At 40.8% G+C, this 24,558-nt stretch overlaps 2 protein-coding genes across 3 annotated transcripts in view; both read left to right on the plus strand.

Moving 5' to 3' along the window:
* The window catches only part of col4a6 (collagen, type IV, alpha 6), a 119,569-nt gene extending 101,968 nt beyond the window's left edge, over positions 1 to 17,601 (plus strand). For both annotated transcript variants that reach the window (XM_035675059.1, XM_035675060.1), the window contains 24 exons: positions 3,373 to 3,444; positions 4,158 to 4,265; positions 4,458 to 4,676; positions 4,992 to 5,150; positions 5,632 to 5,640; positions 7,838 to 8,008; positions 8,099 to 8,242; positions 8,343 to 8,465; positions 8,910 to 9,091; positions 9,196 to 9,259; positions 9,338 to 9,412; positions 10,066 to 10,173; positions 10,281 to 10,388; positions 10,469 to 10,540; positions 10,806 to 10,925; positions 11,029 to 11,145; positions 11,952 to 12,113; positions 12,229 to 12,327; positions 12,484 to 12,636; positions 13,113 to 13,229; positions 13,387 to 13,578; positions 13,773 to 13,944; positions 14,022 to 14,136; positions 14,488 to 17,601. In XM_035675059.1, coding sequence (XP_035530952.1) covers positions 3,373 to 3,444; positions 4,158 to 4,265; positions 4,458 to 4,676; positions 4,992 to 5,150; positions 5,632 to 5,640; positions 7,838 to 8,008; positions 8,099 to 8,242; positions 8,343 to 8,465; positions 8,910 to 9,091; positions 9,196 to 9,259; positions 9,338 to 9,412; positions 10,066 to 10,173; positions 10,281 to 10,388; positions 10,469 to 10,540; positions 10,806 to 10,925; positions 11,029 to 11,145; positions 11,952 to 12,113; positions 12,229 to 12,327; positions 12,484 to 12,636; positions 13,113 to 13,229; positions 13,387 to 13,578; positions 13,773 to 13,944; positions 14,022 to 14,136; positions 14,488 to 14,748 — 3,122 coding nt within the window. In that variant the 3' untranslated portion in view covers positions 14,749 to 17,601. The remainder of the gene's footprint in view (positions 1 to 3,372; positions 3,445 to 4,157; positions 4,266 to 4,457; positions 4,677 to 4,991; positions 5,151 to 5,631; positions 5,641 to 7,837; positions 8,009 to 8,098; positions 8,243 to 8,342; positions 8,466 to 8,909; positions 9,092 to 9,195; positions 9,260 to 9,337; positions 9,413 to 10,065; positions 10,174 to 10,280; positions 10,389 to 10,468; positions 10,541 to 10,805; positions 10,926 to 11,028; positions 11,146 to 11,951; positions 12,114 to 12,228; positions 12,328 to 12,483; positions 12,637 to 13,112; positions 13,230 to 13,386; positions 13,579 to 13,772; positions 13,945 to 14,021; positions 14,137 to 14,487) is intronic.
* A 1,450-nt stretch (positions 17,602 to 19,051) lies between these two features.
* The window catches only part of ankrd46b (ankyrin repeat domain 46b), a 9,893-nt gene continuing 4,386 nt past the window's right edge, over positions 19,052 to 24,558 (plus strand). Inside the window, exons 1-2 of the mRNA XM_035675061.1 lie at positions 19,052 to 19,162; positions 21,742 to 22,084. Of these exons, the coding sequence (XP_035530954.1) occupies positions 21,774 to 22,084 (311 nt within the window). The 5' untranslated portion in view covers positions 19,052 to 19,162; positions 21,742 to 21,773. The remainder of the gene's footprint in view (positions 19,163 to 21,741; positions 22,085 to 24,558) is intronic.

Raw genomic sequence — 24,558 nt, forward strand, 5'->3', positions numbered from 1 at the left:
TGTGTGCGCGCGTGTGTGTGTGTTCATGAATGTGACTTTGAGAGACAGAATAAGCGATAAAGAAAGTGTGGATTTTTTGCCGTATTCTCCCCCTGACAGGGTCAAACCTCCGACCACACATCCATCCCATCCGATCACCGTCCATCCTCTGTGTACTGTAGTTACCATAGCAACCTCATCCTAACACCGTAAACCATTAGAGGACGTTTCTAGGGGACAAACAGCTCCTGGTTTATCTGCCTTGCTTAAGCAGTCAAACTCTCCAGGACCTGGTTTTCTCTACCAAAGCAGCTTCTTGCCCTCCATGCCTCGGCTACAGCAGCATACTGTTAACTACATGATTAATGGTCTCCATTAATGCGCTTATACACTTCCTGCAGCCAATAATCTATAATCCATAAACTGCTTTGTTAGTTGACTGATTGACGCACAATGATGAGATTTCAATGCTGATTGCGTAACAGCTACTGTGCTTGTTTAGTCTCAGAGGAAGTGAGAAGTGTGTTTGTTTAAAATTATGATTGACTTTAAAGGATAATGCTGGTGTTTTACTTTATATTTGTGCTGCTGGGTGTCAGCTAAGTTGCAGATTTTATCTTATTTCCCTCAAAGGAAGTGATCTCATTCTTGTTCAGAATAAAAAAGATAATAACTCACACAGCAAAATTAGATGTATAGTCTTCTGGGGAACATCTTGTTTTTTTTTTTACCAAAATATTTTTTGTGAAGTAGAAACACATCTACTTTTGATTATTTAAGAACGTGTAAATACAAAATGGGATCTTTTAAGTTCTGTCAAATTATCACAGTCTTTACCTGAAATTAGAATAACTAAACACAGTCAGAATTTTAATAACAAACTTTGGGATAAATTATGGTCACAACAGGCTATTTTAGGTTTAGTTTTAGCAACAAAAGTATGTTTGGGGACATGCAGTGCCAGAAAAAACACCATTTATGTTTTTTTGTTATTGACCTCTTTTATAACTGTAAAGAAAAGCCCCCAAAATAGAAGAGTCAATTAATCAAAGATGCAAAATGATTGTGGGAAGCTAGACCTAGAATATAGTACCTACATAATTAGAGTAGCTAAATGACACCAGTGGCCTCCTTTTATTCTGCTCTTCTTCTCTGAGACTAAATGACACAAAGTCCTCCTCAGCAGGAGCTGGCCACTCATCTTCAGTATGAATGTGTGCTCTCATACCATGATGCTAATGCTGAACTGATTGATTTTGCACTTAATATGAAGGTTATTGTCACTCACATGAGCTGAGAGAAAAAGAGGAGTGACAAAGCAAGAGTTGCAGAGTTAGCTGCAATTTGACGCCATTTTGTTACATCTCTTACTAGCTCTTAGCCAGTGTCTCGCACTCTTTCTTTCTCTTCTCATTGAGTGGAATAACCTATTTTTTAAGCACTTTTACATCGAAGCAATTATTTTGATATGCTTTTGCCTTAACTGAATGAGCCTTGAATTAATTGAATGGAACTGATTGCTGATTTGCTGATATCTGTTTGATGAAAAATAAATTATATTGCTTTATTGGCGCATGCAAATGACCCTGACTGGCTTTGTATGCTGCCATCTTCTCTCTCTCTCTCTTCTCGTCTCTCTCTCTCTGTCTCTCGCTCTCTCTATCTATCTCTCTCTCCCCATCCATCCACCCATCTCTCTGACCTCCCTTGTGCATGTGTATCTGTCCAGGTGAAAACAGCTGTGGAAGGGTTTATGACGCCGGAGAGGGAACGGGTGGGTAACTAACTTTTTTATCCACCAGCCAGTGTAATGAAGCTGGGATAGAATTTGTAGCTTTAGTGCTCAGGCAGCCCAGCTACTGGTGGATTCATAAAATATCCCTCAAGCAAAGCACACTGCTTGGAAACACATTAAATGGAAATAAAGGACTGCCGCCTGCAGTTTCAGATCGTAAAAACTTGATTCCAGATAGTAAAAAACTTGATTACATATCTCAAAAATGTCTTTATGACATTAAATTTATGTCATTAAATAAGCAAGTCAGAAAAATGCGTTATTAGTTATAAATTAATGAGAGTTAAACACTCAAAAACTCAATTGGTAAACAAGCCAACAAATGTCATCAGATTTAGATTCTAGTTTTCAGTTCTGATGAGTGCATGGACATTTTGTTAAAACAGAGTCGATGAGAAGAGCAAGACAAAGAAAAAAACATAAATATAGAAACTTTTTTGTGAAATAACAAATATTTCAGTGACTAATTGATTCATTGTTTGCAGAGTGAACACGTGATTACAAAAGTCTCTGTTGATCGAGAAAGTAAGATTGGTAGGCAGATCATTTCATTGGAAACTTGGGCTAGTAATTCTGGGAAATAAAGTCTTTTGTATTCTGAAAATAATTAGCTCACTGTCAATCATTTGTTCATGACGGAGCCGATGGAAGCCTCTCGCTCCCTGCATCTCAGGGATTCCACTCTGGCAGAGTCAGTCGATGATTGGCAGTCGAGTCTACCCGAGAGAAACCTTTTTGAAACGTCCAATCATCGGACAGCCGCAGCTGGTCATACTCTCCTCTTCCTACAATCAAAGCTGCTGAAACCTGGCGCATGTTCTCAAGCCCTGCCTCTGCTAAGTGCTTTTTAACCAGTGAGGGTTGGGGAGGGAGGGGGTGGGGCAATTGACATCATAAAACTGATCCCCAAACACAAAATTAAATTTATAACTTTTCTAATTCTGTTCATCATCCTCTAATTTGTTTTGAACTGCCCCCTTCATTGTGATGAATTTGCTACTAACGCCATTCAACCTCCAACACAATATAATTCTCACGGTTTAACTCAGATTAACCTCAGTGGAAGTCTTTCATTTGAGAGCAGTAATGGTATGAGTGGAGGCGACAGACAATCAATGTTGCAAAAGAAAAAGAATTTACTGTCTTCAGTGTTAAAAAGAGAAAGTTAAAGGAATATTGTGTATAGTATTCTAATTTTTAGTGTTGTTTTGGTAGCTGTCAAAATCCTAGAATAGGGTTAGGGTTAGGGAGCAATTCCTTATAAAGCATTATTTTTTGTGTGTACTTACTGTGATTCAGACCTGGGTCAAATACTATTTTTCAAACACCTATAACAGCATTTATCTTTCTCAGTCTCTGTGATTAGCTTTATCCTAACTGGGCAATTCAAGTACAAAAAGTTGTTTTTATGTTTTTATCTTTAAAGTGTTTGTAATTTTATTTGGACCAGGTCTGGTAGGACCTAGTAAGGTTTGTAGTTATGTCTTATATGGAAGGAATAAGTAGCTAATGTTTCTATTGTGTGCCCAAGTGTTCACTGTATATGTCTGTTAAAATATATGAAGTGTGATTACTAACCTCTATGTGACTGCTACCAGGCCAAGTGCTACCTTGCTCCATACCTGGCGAGGCTGGAGACCCCGGTTACCCTGGTGTTGCTGGAGGACCAGGTACAATTCAACAAGTGTTTTACAGTGATTGTAATTTTATTTTAATTTTTTTTGTTGCACTTTTGATGCACTAATTCTAAGTATTGTTTCATCTCATTTAAAAAAAATGTAAGGGTTAAGATTGTGCCTTAAACTTAGAAGATTTAGATTTTTTTTCTGCTCTGGAGAATATTGTTTAGTTTTATACATACACATATTTGTCCAAGGTTTTGTAGTTGTTCTGTCAATTTCTATTGCTTTGTTTATGTGCTTTTTGGGGAATAGGAAGGGCTTAAAGAACAGTCATGCTAATCTTGAATGGTAAAATGGTAAATAACCAAAAGGAACAGATTCATTTACGTGTGTGCCACTGAAAACATATTGTACCTGTACAATAACCTGGAAGGTTTTGATTTATGACTATTGCTTTCTAGTGATAATATTTGATTTTCTATAGCAGTTTTGTCTTTGTCTGTTCAGGCTACACAGTTCCTCTTCTATGTGTTACAAACAAACTGGATCAGTTCCTGTTCACCAGAGGATTTATAGACCAACAAATGTAAACTAGATTCACTTATAGGTTCAGTTACTATTGTATGGAAGCAGAAATGAGACATAAATATACTTGGAATGAGTATTAAAAAATACTCTTTCCTACAGCAGAGTGTCTGACAAACTCAATTTTATCCTAATGAATGATACTAATTGAAGTCATGTCTGTCTGCACCTGTCAGGTCCTAAAGGTCAGCCAGGTTTCCCAGGAGGTCCTGGGCGTCCAGGGTTTGACGGTGCCAAAGGAGAGAGAGGAGACCCCGGTTTTGGAGGCCAGCCTGGCCCACAAGGTAAACCAGCATGGTGGCCTGTGTCTGTAAATGATAAATGGTAAATGGACTGTAATTCTATAGTGCCTTCTTAGTCTCCGACCACTCAAAGCGCTTTTACACTATATGCCACATTCGCCCTTTCGCATACTGTACTAATTGTTATCCAGAGTGCAATCAGGGCCAGTACTTACTGCTGTTTCCTCCATGCAGGTTTCCCTGGACCCAGAGGGGACCCTGGAGTTCCAGGTTCTCCAGGACAGAGTTTTGACGGAGCCAAGGGGAATAATGGTGTTCCAGGGCGTCCTGGAGCCAAGGGCGAGCCTGGAGAGGTACTGGGTGCCACACCTGGAAGTCCAGGACGGGATGGTTTACCAGGAAGCCCTGGGGACAAGGGTCAGCCTGGGACACCAGGAGGCCCTGGATCACCTGGTGGGTCTGAGACAGAGAGATTCCAATTGTTACCTTCTTAAATCAGATGTTTCTATTGTTTGTTCCACCCCATTTATCAATGTGGGTTGGCTAAATAACAGAAACAACTGTGTGTAATGTAATACGGTTCAACAGCACCACGTTATAATCATTCATGAAGGGAGGATTTATGGCAGGACTTTATTAGACTGCATTCATTTTAGCTAGGTTTACCTAATAAACTGGCAACAAGTATTTGTATTAGAAGTTTTAGTAGAAGAAGTAGTGGAAGCGGCTGCTGTAACATCTGTGACCATTTCTTTCTTCTTCTGTCAGGTGGTGACGGTCGTTACGGGGTTCCTGGACTGAAGGGAGAGCGCGGAGTCGACGGCAATAATGGTATTCCCGGCGCTCCTGGACCTCCCGGCGAGCCGACTGGTGGCATCCCTGGTCGTCCTGGAAATCCTGGCAACCGGGGGCTGAGCGGATCACCAGGTGAGGGAAAAGATCCAGCAAGCGTGTTTCACCACATGGCTAACCGGACTTCTGTTTAATTTTGTAGAAATTTAGACTCCATGTTCTGTATTTGGAAAATCATGCATATATCTAGTTATTTGTAGCTTGATTTATAGTAAAAGAAGGAAAAACTATTATTTAGTTTAATCTTGGCTGTTGTTGTCTTTCACTACACAATTCCTTCACTTTTACCAGTGTTGGTTCATTCTTCCCTTCTTCTCACTGTATTTCTTTCACAATTCTCCATTTACGAATCAGACACCACAGTTGCCTGTTGTGTTCTTGTTGTTTATTTAAACTCTGCATCACCCAAAAGAATATCTTCTTCTCCTGTTTTGTGCTTCTCTTTGTCCTCTGTTCCTTCCTCCTTTCCTCTCTCCTTTCTACACACCACCACCATTATCTCCATCCATCCTCTCATCCCTCCATCCTTTTCTTGGTGTTGGGTCATTCGCTATAGGCTGCCAAGGTGAGACACTCTCTCCCCCATCCATCCGTCTATCCATCCATCCATCCACCCACCCTTTGCTTCCATCCCTCCATCCTCCTGCTATTCGTGCATTAGACCAAACGCTTGAACTGCAATGTTCCTCAAATTGTCTGCCTGCTCTCCTTTTCTCATCTGTACAGCCACGAAATGTCCATCTCCATCCATAATTTGATTAATTTTGCAGCCTGTCAGTGTTAGGGCTTGTTTTTCTGAACAGAAGGAAAATTATCATTGTTTATCATGAAAATACAGTAAAAATCAGTCAGGTTTTCCTTTCTGGAATCAGGTGAACGATTAACTTATTATGTGGAAGCTAATAGAGTTACGTTAATTTCAGGAATGTACACTTTGCTTTGCATATTGTAGTTCAGCTCATTGCTGAAAATAACTTGCATAAGATAATGAATCTGTCACAGTGAACACTTAGTCTTTGTTATTTGTTAATTAGACTGACAGTTAATATGCATTTGTGAGCAGAGAGTTCTTGATGGTTTCCTGATGTCCTTTGATTGGATCACATCTTTCTCAGCATATGGAGCTAACCAGGTGTAATGGAAATGTAGATTCAAATTTTTATTTCCAAGTAGTTTAAGGACTACTCATCCATGTTGACATAAAAGTTGAGATAGAAAGTTTCTAGGCTTGTTTCTAGGTGGTTAGTTGTTGCACTTGTGGAAAACCTGAGATTCTCGTGCATCAAACCACTGAAGTCACATGAACTTTCCTGGTGTTCGTGTTTGATTGTTCTTACAGGTTTTAACTTATTATTTAACGTAATGACCTTTGACAACTGACTCTTAAACCTTGAAAATAATTATTAAACTTAACTTGCAACAATATTCTAATTTCTTAAAAAAAGATAACGTTTCTTCCTCTCCTCCAGTAAATAGAGCAGAATGTGGGATCCTTGTTGTGTTACTCCAATCGGAATACAAGCTCAGCTAAAAACGTTTTCAAAGTTATATATTCATGTGTTTTAATGACTTGTGAAGCAAGTGATAATAACATTTGTGCATCACACTGACGAAGGGACTTACCCAATGGATTAAATAAATCCCTTAATGATGGCTTAGGGGGCGCCCGGTTAGCTCAGTCGGTAGAGTTGGTGACCCATATACAGAGTTGCTGCAGCGGCCCGCATTCGAATCTGACCTGCGCCGCTTCTTGCGTGTCATCACCTCTCTCTCTACCCCCCTTTCCTGTCTACAGGTGTCACTCTCTAATAAAGTCAACAAAAGGCCCAAAAAAATAACTTAAAAAAAGTGATTGCTTAGGATGGACATTTTGGCTGTGAGAGATTGAGAAACAGAAAGTTCTCTCAGTAAATGTGACTGCTGATGTTTGGCTTTGTTTTTGCAGCTGGTACTAACCCCTGCAGTCCAATTACATCTTGAAGTGTAATCTGTATTAGATGTGTTGCAATAAGGCTTGTGTGACAGCTCAAGTTTTTGGCGCAAATGCTGTTTTAACAATGTTGCTGCATCAATGACCATAGAGGCATTTTCTACACTCTTAAAAAGGACTTTTCAAGTCATCCCAGCCTTAGACAAATAGCCGCATGGATGTGTTGAAAATGGGTTCTCTTTTTAAGAATGTGAACAGTAGTATGCTATCTTGTAGGACAAACAAACATTAGGCGGTTGTACCTCGCTAATTTAATCTGGAATTGCACTTGAGTTTCTTATATCTTTTAATTAAATGGTGAAGATTTGATTAGATTAGAAAACGTTTGAACATTTTAAATCCCCACATATTAGGATGAAATTAGCCAGATTGTGCTTGTATCTGTTACCCAAGTGCAATTGCAGCCTAAATAAGACAATGAAACAATGTAATATAACACATGTGTTTACATTGTTGTCTACTGTCTCTACACCAAATTGTGTGTGTACGTGTGTGTCAGTGTGAATAGAAATAATTGACTGAATAAATCAAAAAATTATTTTATTGGGTTGGAGGTAAGTTCATTTTTCTTCATTTTATATATTGTGCGTTTGAATAAGTAAAATTTATATTCACGTCACGTTACTTTATATTTTTCTATTAAGACAGTGTTTTTTAGATAAAAATATATAGATTCTTGCCCATATTTCCTTTTAAAGTGTAGTTTATGACCAGTGTCTGACTAAATCTTGTCTTTCTTTTTCGCTGTCGATCATCCGTCAACCACCACCAGGTTTCCCTGGTCGCAAGGGAGAACGAGGAGACCCAGGTTTCCCAGGCCCTGCTGGAATGAAGGGAACCCCAGGACTGCCCGGCACCTCTGGAACACCCGGGCCAAGAGGACCCCCTGGACCTCCAGGACCAGGAACAAGAGACGGAATCCCAGGAGTACCAGGAAGAAAGGGTAGGCTGAAGCTACTCGTTATCATCATTCTTACTTCTAACATCTCCTTGCAGAGACAATAATATTCTGATTACCTGTGTCTTTCCACAGGTGAGAGGGGTTTCCCAGGACTTATAGGTTTCCCTGGACTGCCAGGACGCCCAGGAACCCCAGGGTTTCCTGGAGGGAAAGGACTGGCTGGAGATCCTGGAAGAGACGGACGCCCTAGCGGTCCTGGATACCCTGGACAGAAAGGTAGAGTATCATAGATCAAGGACAAGGCCAGAAGACAGTCGAGTAGAATCATCTTAGGCCTGTGAGTTACATTATCACCCACTTGATTTTACTTCTGTAGGTGACAGAGGTTACCCCGGTCTCCCCGGCCCGCCCGCTCCCCCTATTCGATCAGAGTTGGTAGAGAAAGGAGAACCCGGAACCCCCGGAAGCAGCGGCCTTCCTGGATTCCCCGGACCAAGAGGTAACAATACTTCCTGTTTTCCTATTAATAGGTGGAACCCAGACTGTGTATGTAAAACATGATATTGTGTTCAAGGCAGCCCAACAAAACGTTACTCATTACTCATAATTCAATCCTTCAGATTATCACAGGATAGATTTAGGTATATAATTTAAATATAGTGTATTTATTATGAGCTTCCGGAATTAACGCTAATAAAAGCACATTAGTATTAGCTTAGTTTATTTATCATATACTAGATTATTACTGATTACTGATATGCAAGCAGCACAGTATTAAATACTGTCATTGAAAAGTTTAATCTATAACAGTGTGTCATAATTTTTACTGAAATGTTACTTATACTAGAGTACCTAGTACTACCTTTAATTTTAACTCTTAGTTACAAATCTGTCATTTTCTGATGAGCTAAGTCTGATTTTTATACTCTGTGCCTGGTCTTAGGTGACAAGGGTGTGGCAGGTCTGCCCGGTCGTCAGGGTCTGCCTGGACTTCCTGGTTATGCTGAGCAGAGTAAAGGACAGCCGGGACAGCCTGGGTTTCCAGGGAGACCGGGATCTCCAGGCTTCCCTGGACCGAAGGGAGAAGCTGGAATCGTGGGTTTCCCCGGCACTTCTGGACCAAGGGTAAGAAAACACACACACACACACACACACACACACAGACACACACACAAACATAAACATGCTGCAAGTTCAGCCAATGAGATTCAAGTTTTGATGTCTTTCAGGGTGACGATGGCGCACCTGGTTTCCCTGGCAACCCTGGAGAATTTGGTCGGCCTGGTGGCAAAGGTGAGTGTTAACTAAATTTATATTTATGAATAATTTAATACATTAATCAGCCGCTGACTCACATGTTTTGTTCCTCAGGTCAACCCGGAGATACATTTGGTTATCCTGGAGCTCCAGGAGCTAAAGGCCAGCCAGGAGATCCAGGCTTCCCAGGTAAGACTGTTTTTTGGTAAAAGCAACCGCCTCTTACTCAAACATAAGTGTTCCTCTTGAGTGACCATCAGCAACTCCTTTAAACAGCTTTTACTGTTAGAAAAGATGGTTAAAACCCACAATCCACCATTTATGTATTCACATTTTTTCTACAAAACATAAAAAGTCTCGTATTCACACTTAAGTAGCTCCCAAACTCTGTCTGGATTTTGCAGCTTCCTGTTTCTTCTTTACAATGGATTCTTTTAATACATTTAAATAAATCCCCTGTTGTACCAGACTACAGTTTCGGTTTTACCCATTTCACAAGCAATTAAGCATTCCTTCAGTACTTCCAAAGAAATTTGATGGGTGCCTTCAACACAGGAAACACTTGTGGTATCCTGTAAAAATATAATTCCCAGTCTTACCTTTTTTTCAAATGCAGAGGTGACGTACAGAAAACTAATTTCTGTTTCTTTGAAATAAACTGAAGCACTATTGGATCATTTTTCTGCAAAACATAGTTCATGTTTGTGATACTAATGATCAGAATATTCCAATTCATATTTTGTCAAAGAGGTGATCTCCATCTCTTTAGATTTTTCCATCTTTTTAAAACATTGACACATCCTGAAGGATCTTACCTACCAGACTGATCTCTCTCTCCTCAGGTGGCCGTGGAAATGACGGTGCCCCCGGTGACAACGGCTTCCCAGGAGGTCCAGGTTTCTCTGGAGCGAAGGGAGCTCCTGGTGAAGGAGGACGGCCTGGAATAATGGGTGAGAGAGAGAGACAAAAGAATCTCTCATGACCAGTTTCCATATTTCCTTCAAGACACCAGAGAGTCACCATCAGATAGTAACATATTTGCCTTGTCTCCCCTCAGGCTCCCCTGGTTTCCCCGGGCCGAAGGGCCAGTCTGGCTACCCAGGAAGAAGAGGATCAGATGGTTCTCCTGGTCTGCCTGCAAGTCCTGGAAGTCCTGGAGCCAAAGGTGAGAGGCTTTTTGCTCACTTCATGTTTCCAAATGATTCAAGGTAACAGCAGGGTTGAAACTTTGTTGTTGTTTTGCAGGTTTGTCCGGTTCCCCTGGTTTGGATGGACTTAATGGCCTCCCTGGACCTAAAGGTCTCCCCGGAACCCCAGGTGAGGACTTCATTACACACACCAGTCTTTCTATGGTGACATGCTCAAGCCTACCTGACCACAGTATCATTAAAACAGTATTGCACACACTGTCTGCACGGTCCACAGGAAGCATGAAACAGCCCATGAGACAAAGCACAACCCACATAAACATAGAAAAGGACTATTGAAACCTGCCATAAGAAACAGCAGTGAAAGCAGTTTTCTATCTACTTTTCAGATGTTGAAGATGAACTGTTGACCATTTTGTTGTATTTGTATCCAGGTGTGAGTGCAGGAGGTCGTCCAGGTGCCCCTGGTATTCCAGGGTTGAAGGGAGAGAGAGGAGACTCCTACCCAGGAAGTCCAGGTTACCCCGGGCCAAAGGGAGAGAGAGGACTCTCAGGTGAGAAAGGCTTCAAGGGAACTAGAAATGCTGATTGAACGTAGATAAAATGTTATATATCAAATACATATAAATATAATATATATATTTGTTTTTGTGGCAGGTGCTCCTGGACTCACAGGGTTCCCTGGGCGGCCCGGACCTCCTGGTGAGACTATGGGATCAGATATTCCCGGACCTACTGGAGACCCTGGCCTCCCTGGACTGGATGGAGAGTATGGTAAATATATTCCCTCAATCCAGTTTCCTGTTTCCTCTTATATTGCCTTCCTTTCACTTTCCTTCTCCAAACCAAATTCCTTTCCTTTCCTTTCCTATGTTTTTTCCTTCCTTCCTTTCTTTTCCTTGTTCTGTTCTTCCTTTCTTCTTCTTTCCTTGCTATTTCCTATCATATGTCTTCATTCCCTTCTCTTTCTTTCCATTCCTTTCCTGTTTTCTTTCATTTCCTATTTCCTTTTCTTCCGTTCCGTCTCTCTCATTCCTTTAAACCTTTCCTTTCCTTTCCTTTTCTATCTTCTTTCCTGCATTTCCTTTCCTGTTTCCTTTTCTGTCTTCTGTCCTTTCTTTTCCCTTTTTTTCTATTCCTTTCCTATTTAATTTTCTTTCATTTCCTTTCCTTTTCTATCTTCTTTCCTGCATTTCCTTTCCTGTTTCCTTTTCTGTCTAATGTCCTTTCTTTCCCTTCTTTTCTATTCCTTTCCTATTTAATTTTCTTTCATGTCCTGTCTTTTTTATTCCCTTTCCTTTCCTTTCTTCAACCCAATTTCCTTTCCTGATTCCTTTTCTATGTTCTTTCCTTCCTTTATTTTCATTTCCTATGTCCCTTTCTTCCCTCATTTTCCTTTCTCCTTCTTATAAACCATTCCTTTCCTTTTGCTTTCTATGTTCTTTTACTCCTTTCCTTTCCTGTTTCCTTTCCTGTCCTATGTCCTTTTCCTCCCTCCTTCCCTCCCTCCCTTCCTTCCTTCCTTCCTCCTCTTTTCTTTTCCTCTTTTGTCCTTCTTCTAAACCTCCTCTCTCCTCCAGGTTTCCAAGGTCCTCCAGGTCCTCCCGGGCCACCTGGTCCAGGCACAGACCAGGGAGACAGAGGTGACCCAGGGCTCCCGGGCTTCCCTGGCTCCCCAGGCGGAAAAGGAGAACCAGGACGCCCCGGAGGATCTGGACTCCCCGGCAGCCCCGGTTTCAAAGGTGAAGTGGCTCTCAATAGATGCTTCTAACAAAAATATGACATGAGCCAAAATCTCAAACATTTCTTTGTGTTTCTAAAGAGAGAGAAAAAAATAAAACAATTTTTGCTTTTCAGGAGAACGAGGTGATACTGGCTACAGTGGAGGTCCTGGTCTCAAGGGTTTCACCGGTGAGCCTGGCTACTATGGAAACAAAGGACCAAAGGGAAGAGAAGGTAAGGACAACTTCAGTTTCCACAGGCAGAATTTCATAAGCGCATTTTGATGGTTCAGGAAATTAAGGCAGTTTACTCTGTTCCCCTCGTTTTCTACACTCACACATTCACCCTTTATTTTCCCTCCACTCTGTTTCTCCATCCTTTCCTCTCCAGGGCCTCCTGGTGCTAAAGGTCGTCCTGGAATCACAATGAGTTCACCACCGCAAGACTTCACACGTCAATTTGGAGATCCAGGTTTTCCCGGTGAAAACGGAGGCTCCGGTGTCCCTGGTGAACCCGGTCAGTTTGGACTGCCCGGACGTCCAGGTGAGTGGTTAAGAATAATAAATACGTTATGTAATCTTGCATCTAGGAAACAGCATACATTTGACTCTTTCCAAGACTTCGATGAGAGACTCCACTCTGTCTGAGGCTAGGGCCAGGCAGCCTCTAGGCCAGACAGTTAGCTTAGCTTAGTATAGAGGCTAAAACAAGGAGAAAAGGCTAGCCTGGCTGCTGTGCAAAGGTTAAAAAGAAATAATTTGAACTTCCTGAAGCTCAAGAAATCTGATTTTGTTATCCTAGTGGTACTGATCTTCTTGTCTAACGCTCCAAAAAATATATTTTTAACCAGTAAACAGTATTTCTTTTTTTTACAGTGTGAAGAACAAGCACAGGTTTCACATATAAAACAGTATATGTACTCCTGTGTGAATATATATAAAGGTCTTAATCTGGTGTATGGCAGAAACATAGTAAAGAGGAAATATAAAAATATAAATGAAAATACTTTCCTGCTGCAGGTCCTAAGGGTCGTCCCGGTCCTGTGGGCAAACTTGGCAGGACCGGATCATCTGGTCTCCCCGGAACTACCGGTGACCCCGGACCCCCTGGTTTCCCTGGACCCACTGGAGAACAAGGTCAGTAATCTGTCTGTGCTTTTCTCACTCTTTTCTCGCTGTATATCATCAGAAACAAACATAGCCTTACCTAAAAAACACTCTTGCCTTTAGACTTTTCAGACTTTCTCTCCATTCTAACATCCGTCTGAATTTCTCCTCGTTCCCTCCCCCTCAGGTCTCCCTGGCTCAGCCGGTCGTCCCGGCGCTCCCGGCAGCGTCGGCCGCAGTTACAGCATCGGCTACACTCTGGTGAAGCACAGCCAGGACTCCCAGGTTCCCATGTGTCCTCAGGGCATGGCCAAGCTGTGGGACGGATACAGTCTGCTGTACGTGGAGGGACAGGAGAAGGCACACAACCAGGACCTCGGTATGGGAACACTTTAATAACATGTTGTTACAGTGTTATCAAAGATTTTCAGCCTTTATATGTGCCCAAAGGGAAGCTGCTAAACATGGTTGAGAAACATTACTTTTAAAAGTAACTTCTTACAACTATTATTGACATTATTCAATAAGCATAATGTAGTGTGTTACCGTCCTCTCTTCTCTTTTTTTCTCCAGGTCAACCAGGGTCGTGTCTCCCTAGGTTCAGCACCATCCCCTTCCTCTACTGCTCCCCCAATGAGATCTGCTACTACGCCAGCCGCAACGACAAATCCTACTGGCTCTCCACAACTGCGTCCATACCCATGATGCCCGTGGCCGACCAGCAGATACAGCCTTACATCAGCAGGTACTGCACGCTCAGTGAAGTGTGAAGGTTTGGAGTTTGCATGTGAATATATATTTAACTGAGCTCTTTCCTTGCAGGTGTTCTGTATGTGAGGCTCCTTCTCAGGCCGTGGCGGTCCACAGTCAGGATTTGTCCATCCCCACCTGTCCCCCCGGCTGGAGGAGTCTCTGGATAGGATACTCCTTCCTCATGGTAAACTATTGACTATAAATAACAAGTTTCTCATAATAAGGCCTGCAAAAAAAAAAAAGAAAATGTGTGTGTTCTCACATTTGGTGTTGCAACAAATACCAATATATGCAGAGTGGTGTAACTGGGAGGTGTTAAACAGCTAAGTTAATGAAAGTGTTGTTATTGATGACATATGAAGGTATAAAACACTTGAAAAAAATATATAAAAATGAACCATTCAACACATTCCTGTCATTAAATTGAATGAAGGCTAAGCAGGGGTTTTATACCTGGAAGTTATTGTAAACTAATACTGTGATTGGTTCTTTAAAAAATAAAGAATGAACTCCATTTGAAATCTCTCCCTTGCAGCACACAGCAGCCGGCGCCGAGGGTGGCGGTCAGTCCCTGGTGTCTCCCGGCTCCTGCCTGGAGAATTTCCGCGCGACGCCGTTCATCGAGTGCAACGGGGCCAAGGGCACCTGTCACTATTTCGCCAACAAGTACAGCTTCTGGCTGACAACCGTGGATCCCAATCAGCAGTTTGTCTACTCGCCAGGACAGGAGACCCTGAAGGGAGGCCAGGAGCGCTCCAGAGTCAGCCGCTGCCAAGTCTGCAGCAAGCTCTTGTAGTAGGAGGAGGTGAATGGAGGGAGGTGATATATTAACACCTCAAAGGAAAATAAAAAAAGGAGGTGTTGAGGATGGAGGATGATTTACAAAGAAATCTATAAAAACAAGAACATGTGACTGACTGAAAATGAGCCCCTCTTCTGCTTCTCTGGTGGTTTCAGAATCGAGTCGAACAACATCACCTGCCCCGTTTTTAGAGTTTTTGATCCGCTTTAGGAATGAATGGCTTGTTTAAAAAAGAAAAGAGTTGAAGGGAGAAAATGGAAAGAGAAGGGCTCCAGTGGGATTGCTCTTCTCTAGATTATCACTGACAATGGTGCTATTGTTTATGTTCTTTGTGTTTATTTTGTGTCTGTTTTCTCGTTACGGTTTTGGCGAGATCCATTCTCGGCTACCTCGGAGAGTGCCACCCCCTTTGGATAGCACTGCACCGCTTACACACACACACCAGGGTCTGCTTCAGATGAGTCAGTTCAGACAGTAAAGTCAAACACTGCTTTTTAAGAATAGAAAAACTTGGCTGAATCTAAGGTGTTAGCATTATTTTCTGGACTGATCAAACTGAAGTAGATGATTTTGACATCGTTAGACACTTTTAGTGAAACAGCCACAACCACTTTCACTGCGGTTATGTTACAAATTATTTTAAAGATGTCACCCTCTGAAAACATACAGGTGGTTTTGCATTTTTAGTTATCATTTCATTACTATGCTCAGATTTGAGACCTACTTGAGGCGAAGTGAAGCATCATAGTGAACAATTAGTGCGTTATTTTGTCTTTTGAAAGATGCCTTATTGTTGTTCTTTATGTCCGTCTTCGTGCATGTAAGGAGAAGTGTCCAAAAGTATCCGAGATGTGAAAATCACCTGCTGAAGTGCAACTTTTTCAAGCCAATTTACAGTATTTACTCCATTTTGTGTGCACAAAACGCAATTAAGAGAAATGATCAATAATAAAATGTGCTGTTTTTTAAAGAGAAAAGCTGCAAAATGTGTAAACACTGAGGGAGGAAAGAGAAAGAAAGAAAAGCAAGCAGCAAAACACACTACCTGCTCAGTCAGTACTTTATATTTTAAAAGACCAACAGCAATTTTTCTATATAATGTCAATGTTTGCTCATTATTCTACTTCAGGATTTCATTTCAACGTAGAAAATAACATTTTCAGGTGTCGACTGTCATATTACAGATATTGCAGCTTCAAAGTAAGAGTTCACGGAGCAGTTGCTGCTTTTAATGAAAACATACACAACAAAAAAGGCAACTAAAAGTTTGTTTTAATGGATTTTTATTGATTAAAGCAGGTTACTCTTACAAGTTGATCTTCATAGATTATCTTAAACCAATGATGGCCTTGAATTTAGGACATTTATCTAAAGCATGTAAAGTATGATGAGCAAGGAAGTTCATTCTTGACCCAGGAAATAGTAGTTTGACAAAATAAGAGCTTTTATTATGGTTTTATGGGTAAAGTCCATCTGCTAAAGTTAATAATATTTTGTCAAACTTAAAGAAACAAAGAAGAAAAAACATGCAAAATTACCATCGCAGTGCATTAACTTTACTATGCTTTTGTCATGTTACACATACCTGTTATTTCTGTATTTATCACGTTCATATATAACTCTATGGTGCTACAATACCCAAGTTGAACTGAAAGGCAACTTTTAAAATAAGTTCTTATTAAACTGCATGCATTAAAACGGCTCACCAGCACTTTTCCTCTTAAAAACAGAACCTCCGCAACAGCTGACTGTCGTAATGAATGACTTGAATGAGGCCACCCATTCATATATATATTGCACTGATGTGAACTCATATACAATAAACAAGTCAAATCAGCAGGCATATATTTACTCTACATCTCCATCTTTACAGGCTTTTATCTTTATGTTGTGACCAAAGTAGTGTTTTTTTATTAAAATCCCATTAAACCTTTCATTCACACTACATTTTAAAACAGGAAACCAAACACACACTCTCTGATAGATTGTTAATTATTGCTGTACATAGTGCTTCCTGTATTTCCCAGCAAAGTATGTTAGAGCTAAAGTCTATAAAGCTGTTCGCTCTTCATTTTATTTTCTTCTTTTTTTTCCAGTCTATGTGTCGTTTCTCTGTCCTTGGATATGAAAGAGGGGGAAGTTTTCTGCCTGTGAATGTAGATTTTGCAGCCATATTTATGAATACTGAGTTGCAGTAGCCAAAAAAAGACATCTAAGATCAGACTTTATGTTTTTTTACATTGACTTTGGTTTGCAGTGTAAATGAAAAGTGTGGATTAAGTGAAACATTCTCCTCTTTGACGTTATCTTTGGACAGTGAAAGCTACTGGGTGACTTGTAACCACTATGACCACTGTGTCGAGCACATAGCTCTGTCTCTCTGCTGGTAGCCATGATTTTATTACTTTGTCACATTTTACTTTATTTTTTTATTTTATTTTATTTTCTCTCCTTTTTTTTGTCAGCCTTTTGTTGTTTTGTAATCTAGATTGTAATTATTTTACGTAAGTCATGATACTATCCCCTGGTTTTATTTACTGAGATGGGAGGGAATGGGAAGATAATGATGTGTACATTAAATATTATGGAAAAGCCTTTAGGATTATGTTTTTATATGGAAAATATATTCACCACTGATGATTTAACAGGCGTAACAACTGTTTTTATTGTCTGTTTGGTCTTTACCCACGTTCCAAACCAAGAATGAACTGTAAGTGCCTGGAGTGACGGAAAAGAAATGCAGTTTTCCTCAAAGAGGATCCATAACAAGAATTGGAAATAACATGTCTGTTACTGTAATGTGTATTTCTGTGCTCACACACTTTGAAATAAAGTCTCTAAACTAACTGAGAATTTCTAATGCAGAATTATTGCTCATAAAACAACAAGGGAAGGCCAGTTGTTGCTGTTTTTACATGTAAACTCCACTGAGAATATTACATGTTTTGTTTTGCTTTATTCAGTGTAAAGATAATGTTTGAGATCAGATTGCTGTGTGCTTGGCAAATTAAAAACATCCACACCTTGTAACTTGACACCAATTTTATTGCTGTACAACCAGGCAGTGGCATAATGTCCGTTATTACCACGTTGTGGGATATAATGATGCACACCACATGTAATTGGTTAATTTCATGAATCTTGCAAGGCTGGAAAACTTCCACAATGTCATTTTAAAGCTTAAATTCTTTGCTTTTACATGACAACTGATTTATTTATTTCTTTTTAGAAAACAAAAGACAGAATTATAGGATTATCTTACACTAGTGTCTCACTTTGATAAAAAAAAAAAGACCCAAGCATGGTGAAACGTTTGTATACTGTGCTTGTCGCCAACATATTAAACATAATTCAATATAAATAAAACATTCAATACGTGTCATAATGTCTGATGTTTTAACATAATCTAATGTTTTATACCAAACATACTGTCAAATTGTGGTGTCCTGGTTGAGGTTTGGTATCATTAAATTGAATAAATTGGGTGATATATGTGCATAAAGACCAATCATATGTCAAAATATTGCTCAAATTGGCTGAATTATAAACCCCAGAAGTGGTACTAGCGGTACACTGAGCCTATCCAACAGTATATGTAAATGTAAATGTAAACCAGTCTTTATTGTCATTACACAGTATATACAGCATTTACAGCATTTTACATACATGAAACTAAATTTGCCTGCATTTGACCCTTTATACGGTAGAGGGAGTGAGCAGCCGTAGGCGCCCGGGGAGAAGTTAGGGGTTAGGTGCCTTGCTCACAGACACTGTCAGTGTACAGTACCTCTCGCCTCTCCAGCTGCCAGTCATACCACTACATACTGTGATCCAAACTGGACTTGAACCAGCAACCCTCCGGTTCCCAAGTCAAGTCCCTACAGACTGAGCTACTGCAGCTGAAATGCTTAGTGGATTAATCAATTAGAAAATTACAGTACTCGCCAACTCGTCTGATAAGTATAGGAGCATTTATTAATTTTACTTTTAATCATTTGAATATAACTTTATTTTCTTTTTGGGGGGGTCTAGGAGAACCTGCGATTGGTATTTTTTATCATTTGTACAAAGAAAACAAGCAATCCGCAGATGAATCCACATTTTAATAATTCATACAATTAGTTGCACAAGACAGTTGAAAATGAGCTCCACCTCAACAGCAACAGCAGTAAAATCCTGCTTTTACATTAATGCATGAGTCCTAATGATTTATCTAAAAGTAGGAACAGTCTCAGGGCACTATTTTTTCCTGCCCTGCTTTGAACGACCTCCACCACTAGATGGAGACAGCAGAGTTAATGTGGCTTTTAAAGGAAAAAGGAAGTCAGCCATCAAAACAACAACAGATAGCTCGAAAGCAAAAAGGCGAAGTTTAATTTTTTTCTTCTGGTTTGGGACAAATTAACAGGTGAGTTTAACCCCTCCCAGCCACCGAAGCGTCTCCACTACGAGTTAATTTCATGCTCGTGTTTGTATAATTGTTAAATAACCTTTAAATCTGTTTCAGCTTCTGTGTAGAAACACGCTAGCTCCGTTAGCTCCTTCTGGGTAGCATCCATTACTAATGTTTTATTCTGCAGCAGTGAGTGAAAGTCGCTGCATGCAAACATCAACCAGGCGAATATGAAGATGAATAACAGTGTTGTGGTTAAACGTAGCTGCAGTCTTCATCCCTGCAAGGTTACTTAATGCTGCAGTTAGCTCTTGTAACGTTAGCCACACTAACATTTGCCAAAAGGGGATTTCTTGACATGTTTTTTTGCAACTTAACCTGGAATTAAATGACACTTTTAGGTTGCTGCGTGCAGGTTTGAGGCGTTTACGGGCAGCTAATGTAAAAAGGAATTCCTGGTGATGAAAGTAGAAGGATAGTCTGTGAGAATAGTGAAATTGCTTAGATAGAAGTGATAAACCACGTGCAATGTTTTACTGTCGTTACGCCAAAGAGGAGTTAGAAAATGCACAGATAAGTCTTGAGTGAATTCAGATCATAACTGTGTCATGTCCTGCTCAACAGAAGAAGGTCAGAGTTCATCCACAGAACAACAGACAGACAGACAGATTTAACACACAAATCTGCATCGGCTGAGGTTTTTCTCTCATGTTGCACTACGACTTTTACTGTTTACGGTAGACTTTGTGGCAGATTAACACATGAATCATCTGCAGCTGTTAAAAAAATGTAACAGATTAACACTTAAAGCTCCGGTGTGTAACATTTAGGAGGACCTATTGGCAGAAATGGAATATAATATTCATAGGTATGTGTATAACCACCTGAATGTAGGAATATTTGTGATTTTGTTACCTCACAATGAGCTGTCTTTATCTACAGATCGAGTGCCAACAGGTTTCCACATCTTTCTGCGTGGACGGGTCAAAAACTGGCTCTAGACGGGACCTTTCATGTTCTTTTTTTGGTTTTTTTCCCCAGCCGTGTTAGTGTCTCCTTCATACTTCACAGCTGCTTTTCATTCCCAGGTCGTCACATAGGGATTAAAACTATGTTCAGCTAGTTTCTATCTAAAACTTAACAGGTAGTTGCTATTTAAAACTACACTGTTAGTTTCTATCTGAAGCGACATTGCGAGTTGCCGCGAAATCCTATAGTCCTTTAATACAATATTTGGTCAAAAATATGTGGACACCCCCTGTATTGGCACACCAGAGACAGATCGAGCCCACGAACCTGCGCCGCCTTCTTCAAAAGGGACGGTTGAGCCTCACAGAGACCAAAACTGTCCACACATGTTATATGAACCCGGGAAGGCTGTGTGTCTAAAGCAGGGCTGTCCAAAGCTGTCCCTGCATGCCAAAGTTGGTCAGGTTTTATAAATATTTGTTAGGAGTTGTGACTGCGTTGTTTGCTTCTGGACTGTGGCCCAAAATGAGGTTTTAGTTTTGGCCATTGAAGGGAAAAACATTTGGGCGCCCTCGGTCAAAAGGGTTTGTCCCAATTCACTCACTGAACCACTCTGGAACCTTTTTGTGTCGTAATCCTGAACTTCCTTAATCCTAGTTAGACCTCACTGTTTTATCACGCTCCATTTAACTGTCAATACACTGCATACTTACTGTGGAACCTTGTCATGAGCTGTTTTTCATGTACATTTATTTTCATTTCTCTCAGACAGTAAGAAAAGTGGGAGTCATTTTAAGGCAGTTTTTTTTCTTACCGAAATGTATATTTAAGAAACACTCGTGTCACGTATTTGTTCTTCTGTGAGGTTTCTTCCATTTGTTTTCCCTGTTAAAAAAAGGTTGTAGCTTTTCCAAATCAAGGGTCTAAGGACAGAGGGTGTTGTCATTTGCCCCCCCCGAGGCAAATAATGGTTTGTGATTTCAGGCTGTAAAGATAAACTGACAGGCTTATCTTTGAGCTGCCTTCCAGTATTCTAGTTTGTAGTTCTTAGATGTATTGCTCCATATCCACAAAAGCCAGTGACAGCACTGTCAACTGTACTCATTAATGTATGACCACGATATACTTGATTATTCTCCCCAAAATGTCCTGTTAACATCTCCTGGAAAACCTGGACATTTAGAGACTTGTTTTCTCGTCATGGAAACACCTGGAAATGTATTCAAACGTAAAAAAAAACGTAGCCCTGGAAAATAGTAATTTGAGTCACTCCGTAAACGTTATGTAGGTGATCTGATTATTAGGTTTTGAGGGAAACTCTAGTCAAAGCACTTGAGAATGAAAGTGAGCTAACTCGTAAACGCTGACCACCTACCCGTAGTGAACCTGCATATCTTCATCACGAACCCTGCGTCGTTAAAAAAGGAGGAATCGAACTTGTGGAACTATGTAAACTAGGCCTATCTGTAAATTATATGACTATTTGTGAGCAGCTGTTTGTCCTGTATCGTCAAGGAAACTCCTGGAAAATGTCCCGGAAATGATATCTTTAAAAGAGCGGGAACCCCGAGTCCCCGTTCTTCTCCCGTTCTTCGAAACCTATCTCCCGTTTTTCCCCTCTGCAGGTACGCTGGAATTTTCTGATACCCACTCGGACATGTCCTATGTCTTCATCAACGACTCGTCGCAGACCAACGTGCCTCTGCTACAGGCCTGCATCGACGGGGACCTGCCCTTCGCCAAGAGGCTCCTCGAGACCGGATGCGACCCCAACATCCGCGACAACCGGGGCCGCACCGGCCTGCACCTAGCCGCCGCCCGAGGGAACGTGGACATATGCCGCCTCCTGCACAAGTTCGGGGCCGATCTGTTGGCGACCGATTATCAAGGAAACACAGCGCTGCATCTGTGTGGCCACGTGGATACTATACAGTTCCTGGTTTCCAACGGGCTCAAGATTGACATCTGGTAAGATATTTAATGCCTGATTTTGTAGATGTATTATCTCATATTTTTTTTTTACTTTTTTTAAGTAAATCTGTAAATCTCTTTGTAAATTTGTCGAGGCTACAAACTGAAGCACTGTGCCTTAGATCCACGGTTTGTAGGTAACGATTGATGAGAGCTAGGTAAAAAGAAAAATCTGAGCTAAACTGATTGTTGAAGCGTCCTGGTTATGATTTGAACCTGTAAAAACTATATTCTGGTTTAAGAAACCTTCGGTATTCCACACAGTCAGAGTTTGTTTTGGCATCATGTCCCTTTCCCTCACTGGCTTTAAAGAATTTCCAGCTGCCTCGACATCTACCCAGTCATTGTACCAATACAATAAGATGTTCGGTGTTTCCAGTCCACATTTTGGCTTGAACTTGTTCCAACCGGTTGGAGCTCACTTTGCTGTTATTTGGAGAGTCTGGAAGTATCTCAAGGCTTTGTAATATGAACTCGCTCGTCATTAAATGCATCCCCTGCAAATCTAGTGACACATCTGCGTACATTCCAGCCTCTCTCTCTCTCTCTCTCTCTTTGTGAGGTCCTAGAGTACTAAAGGCTGCGGCGTGTTCTTTTTATTGATTTTATTGAAGCTCTATTTAGACCTGTACCAGGGGGTCTCGCTTTCAAGAAAGAAGCAGCAACCATCCAACACATAGTTACAGACGGACCGGAGGACGTTCGGTACAGAGACAAATGCAAACACATGTTTCTGAGAAATCAGGTGTGGGTGAATAGAGTGAGCAGTTAACAACATAGAAGATACAAGAAACAAGTGGAACAGTAGAGGAGAAGGGGTTGGGTTATGCTTTCATAAAGCAGCAGCAGAAAGAGCTTTAGGTGTGCGGATGGCAGCGTCGGTCAATGTCGGTGGTGTGTGTTTCAAAGCTCCCTTTATCGTCCAGCGGGAGTCTGAGATGTTTGAAGCACTGCACCATGTCAGCAGCTTTTGTTATCGATGCACCACGGTGTGAAGGGGGAGAATAGTATTTGTATGTGGTGATGGGTGGGAGGCAGATACAGTTATTGTACTCAGGATTGAGGTGACGATAGTTATCAGATAACCGACCGCTATTACTCAGCTCTGTACTGAACGTTCCTCTAACTGAGAATAAGTGGCCGAGAGCAGACAATCGGAAACCTCCTGACATTTAAGAATAAAACAACAAAAGAACAATGACATTATATGTTGAAAAGCAAAGACTACAGAAATCTGCATCTATCCTTCCGCTTTTCACGTTTCACGTAGGTTTTTGTCTTCACAGTTTTAGCTTTAAGGCCGAAGTATGCTTGCGTGGACATTGTTCGCCTCCTGACACTGTACGTCAAGGGAATGACGTCAGATCCGCTGTGACGTCACGTGTGATCGCGCGACAGGTTGGCAGTGGCGAGTCTACAAGACGCTTTACACGGTACACTACAACCCACACAGTCTGCAATAGGAAGTAGCGTGCTTGCAGGTGGTGGCTTTTTGCAAATTTGGTGACATCAGGTCGTTTTTTTTTTTTCCTTTCTTCTTAGACCGTCAGTTCACATGAGGAAAAACTTGAGTGGAAAAAGAAAGAAACCTCAGGAGGATTTGTAAGGAGGGCTGTGTGCTCATTTTAGTCGTGCGAGAATGTATGAGTAGTATGATTCTCTCTCTAATAGTTACAAACGCAGAGAGGCATTGTGTTTCATGAATGTATAATAATAATATCAACCAGATTGGATTCTGCTGAAGCGTGGTTAAATGTGTCACCGCGCGCTGCAGTGAACTGCGTAATAGCTCTGACTGTTCAAGCATGAAATATCATGAACTTGTTTTGCTAAATGAAACTCTGGATGAAATAAAAAACAGTCACCTGTTGGATCAAATGATCATACGGTTACACTGACCTGTGATAACTGTTGAATAAATAAAAATACATCACATTTTAGTGTGATATATCCTTGGTCATACTAATTCCCACAGATTAGTAAAAGTGGTTATTCATTTCATTTCATTTGAGCCCACGTTTCACACTGTTAAATCGGGGTTAAAGGTTCTCTGATAAATCTTTTTTACAGGACGGAGAGTCAATGTGAATGGCCTTCTTATGCCACCGACATTGTTGTTGCAGTCAGGAAATATTTGGTTCATTCCAGGAGTTGTTATCATGGAGAACTTACTTCCCTGGTTAAGCATAGTCACCAAACAATAAAGATTAGACATATCGCAGCAGACAGCAATACATTTCGATCCCTTGAGAGAGCGCAGAGGAAAGGAAGCGACACTTTCAAACGTTTCCCACAGCGCTCAAAACGCAACCACACTTCGCACTTCGAGTCCTCTCAGAAAACGCCACAGATTTCACAGTTGTTTTGTAATAAGCTGTCATATTAAAACAAAAAAAAAATAACAAAAATAAAGTTTCTTTTTATACTGCTGTAGGTAAGTAACAAAAATTTGAGAACAGGAATCAGGGATC

The sequence above is a fragment of the Morone saxatilis genome, unplaced genomic scaffold (assembly GCF_004916995.1).
Source record: "Morone saxatilis isolate NCDOM2014 unplaced genomic scaffold, NCSU_SB_2.0 Contig4, whole genome shotgun sequence".
NCBI classification, from domain to species: domain Eukaryota; kingdom Metazoa; phylum Chordata; class Actinopteri; family Moronidae; genus Morone; species Morone saxatilis.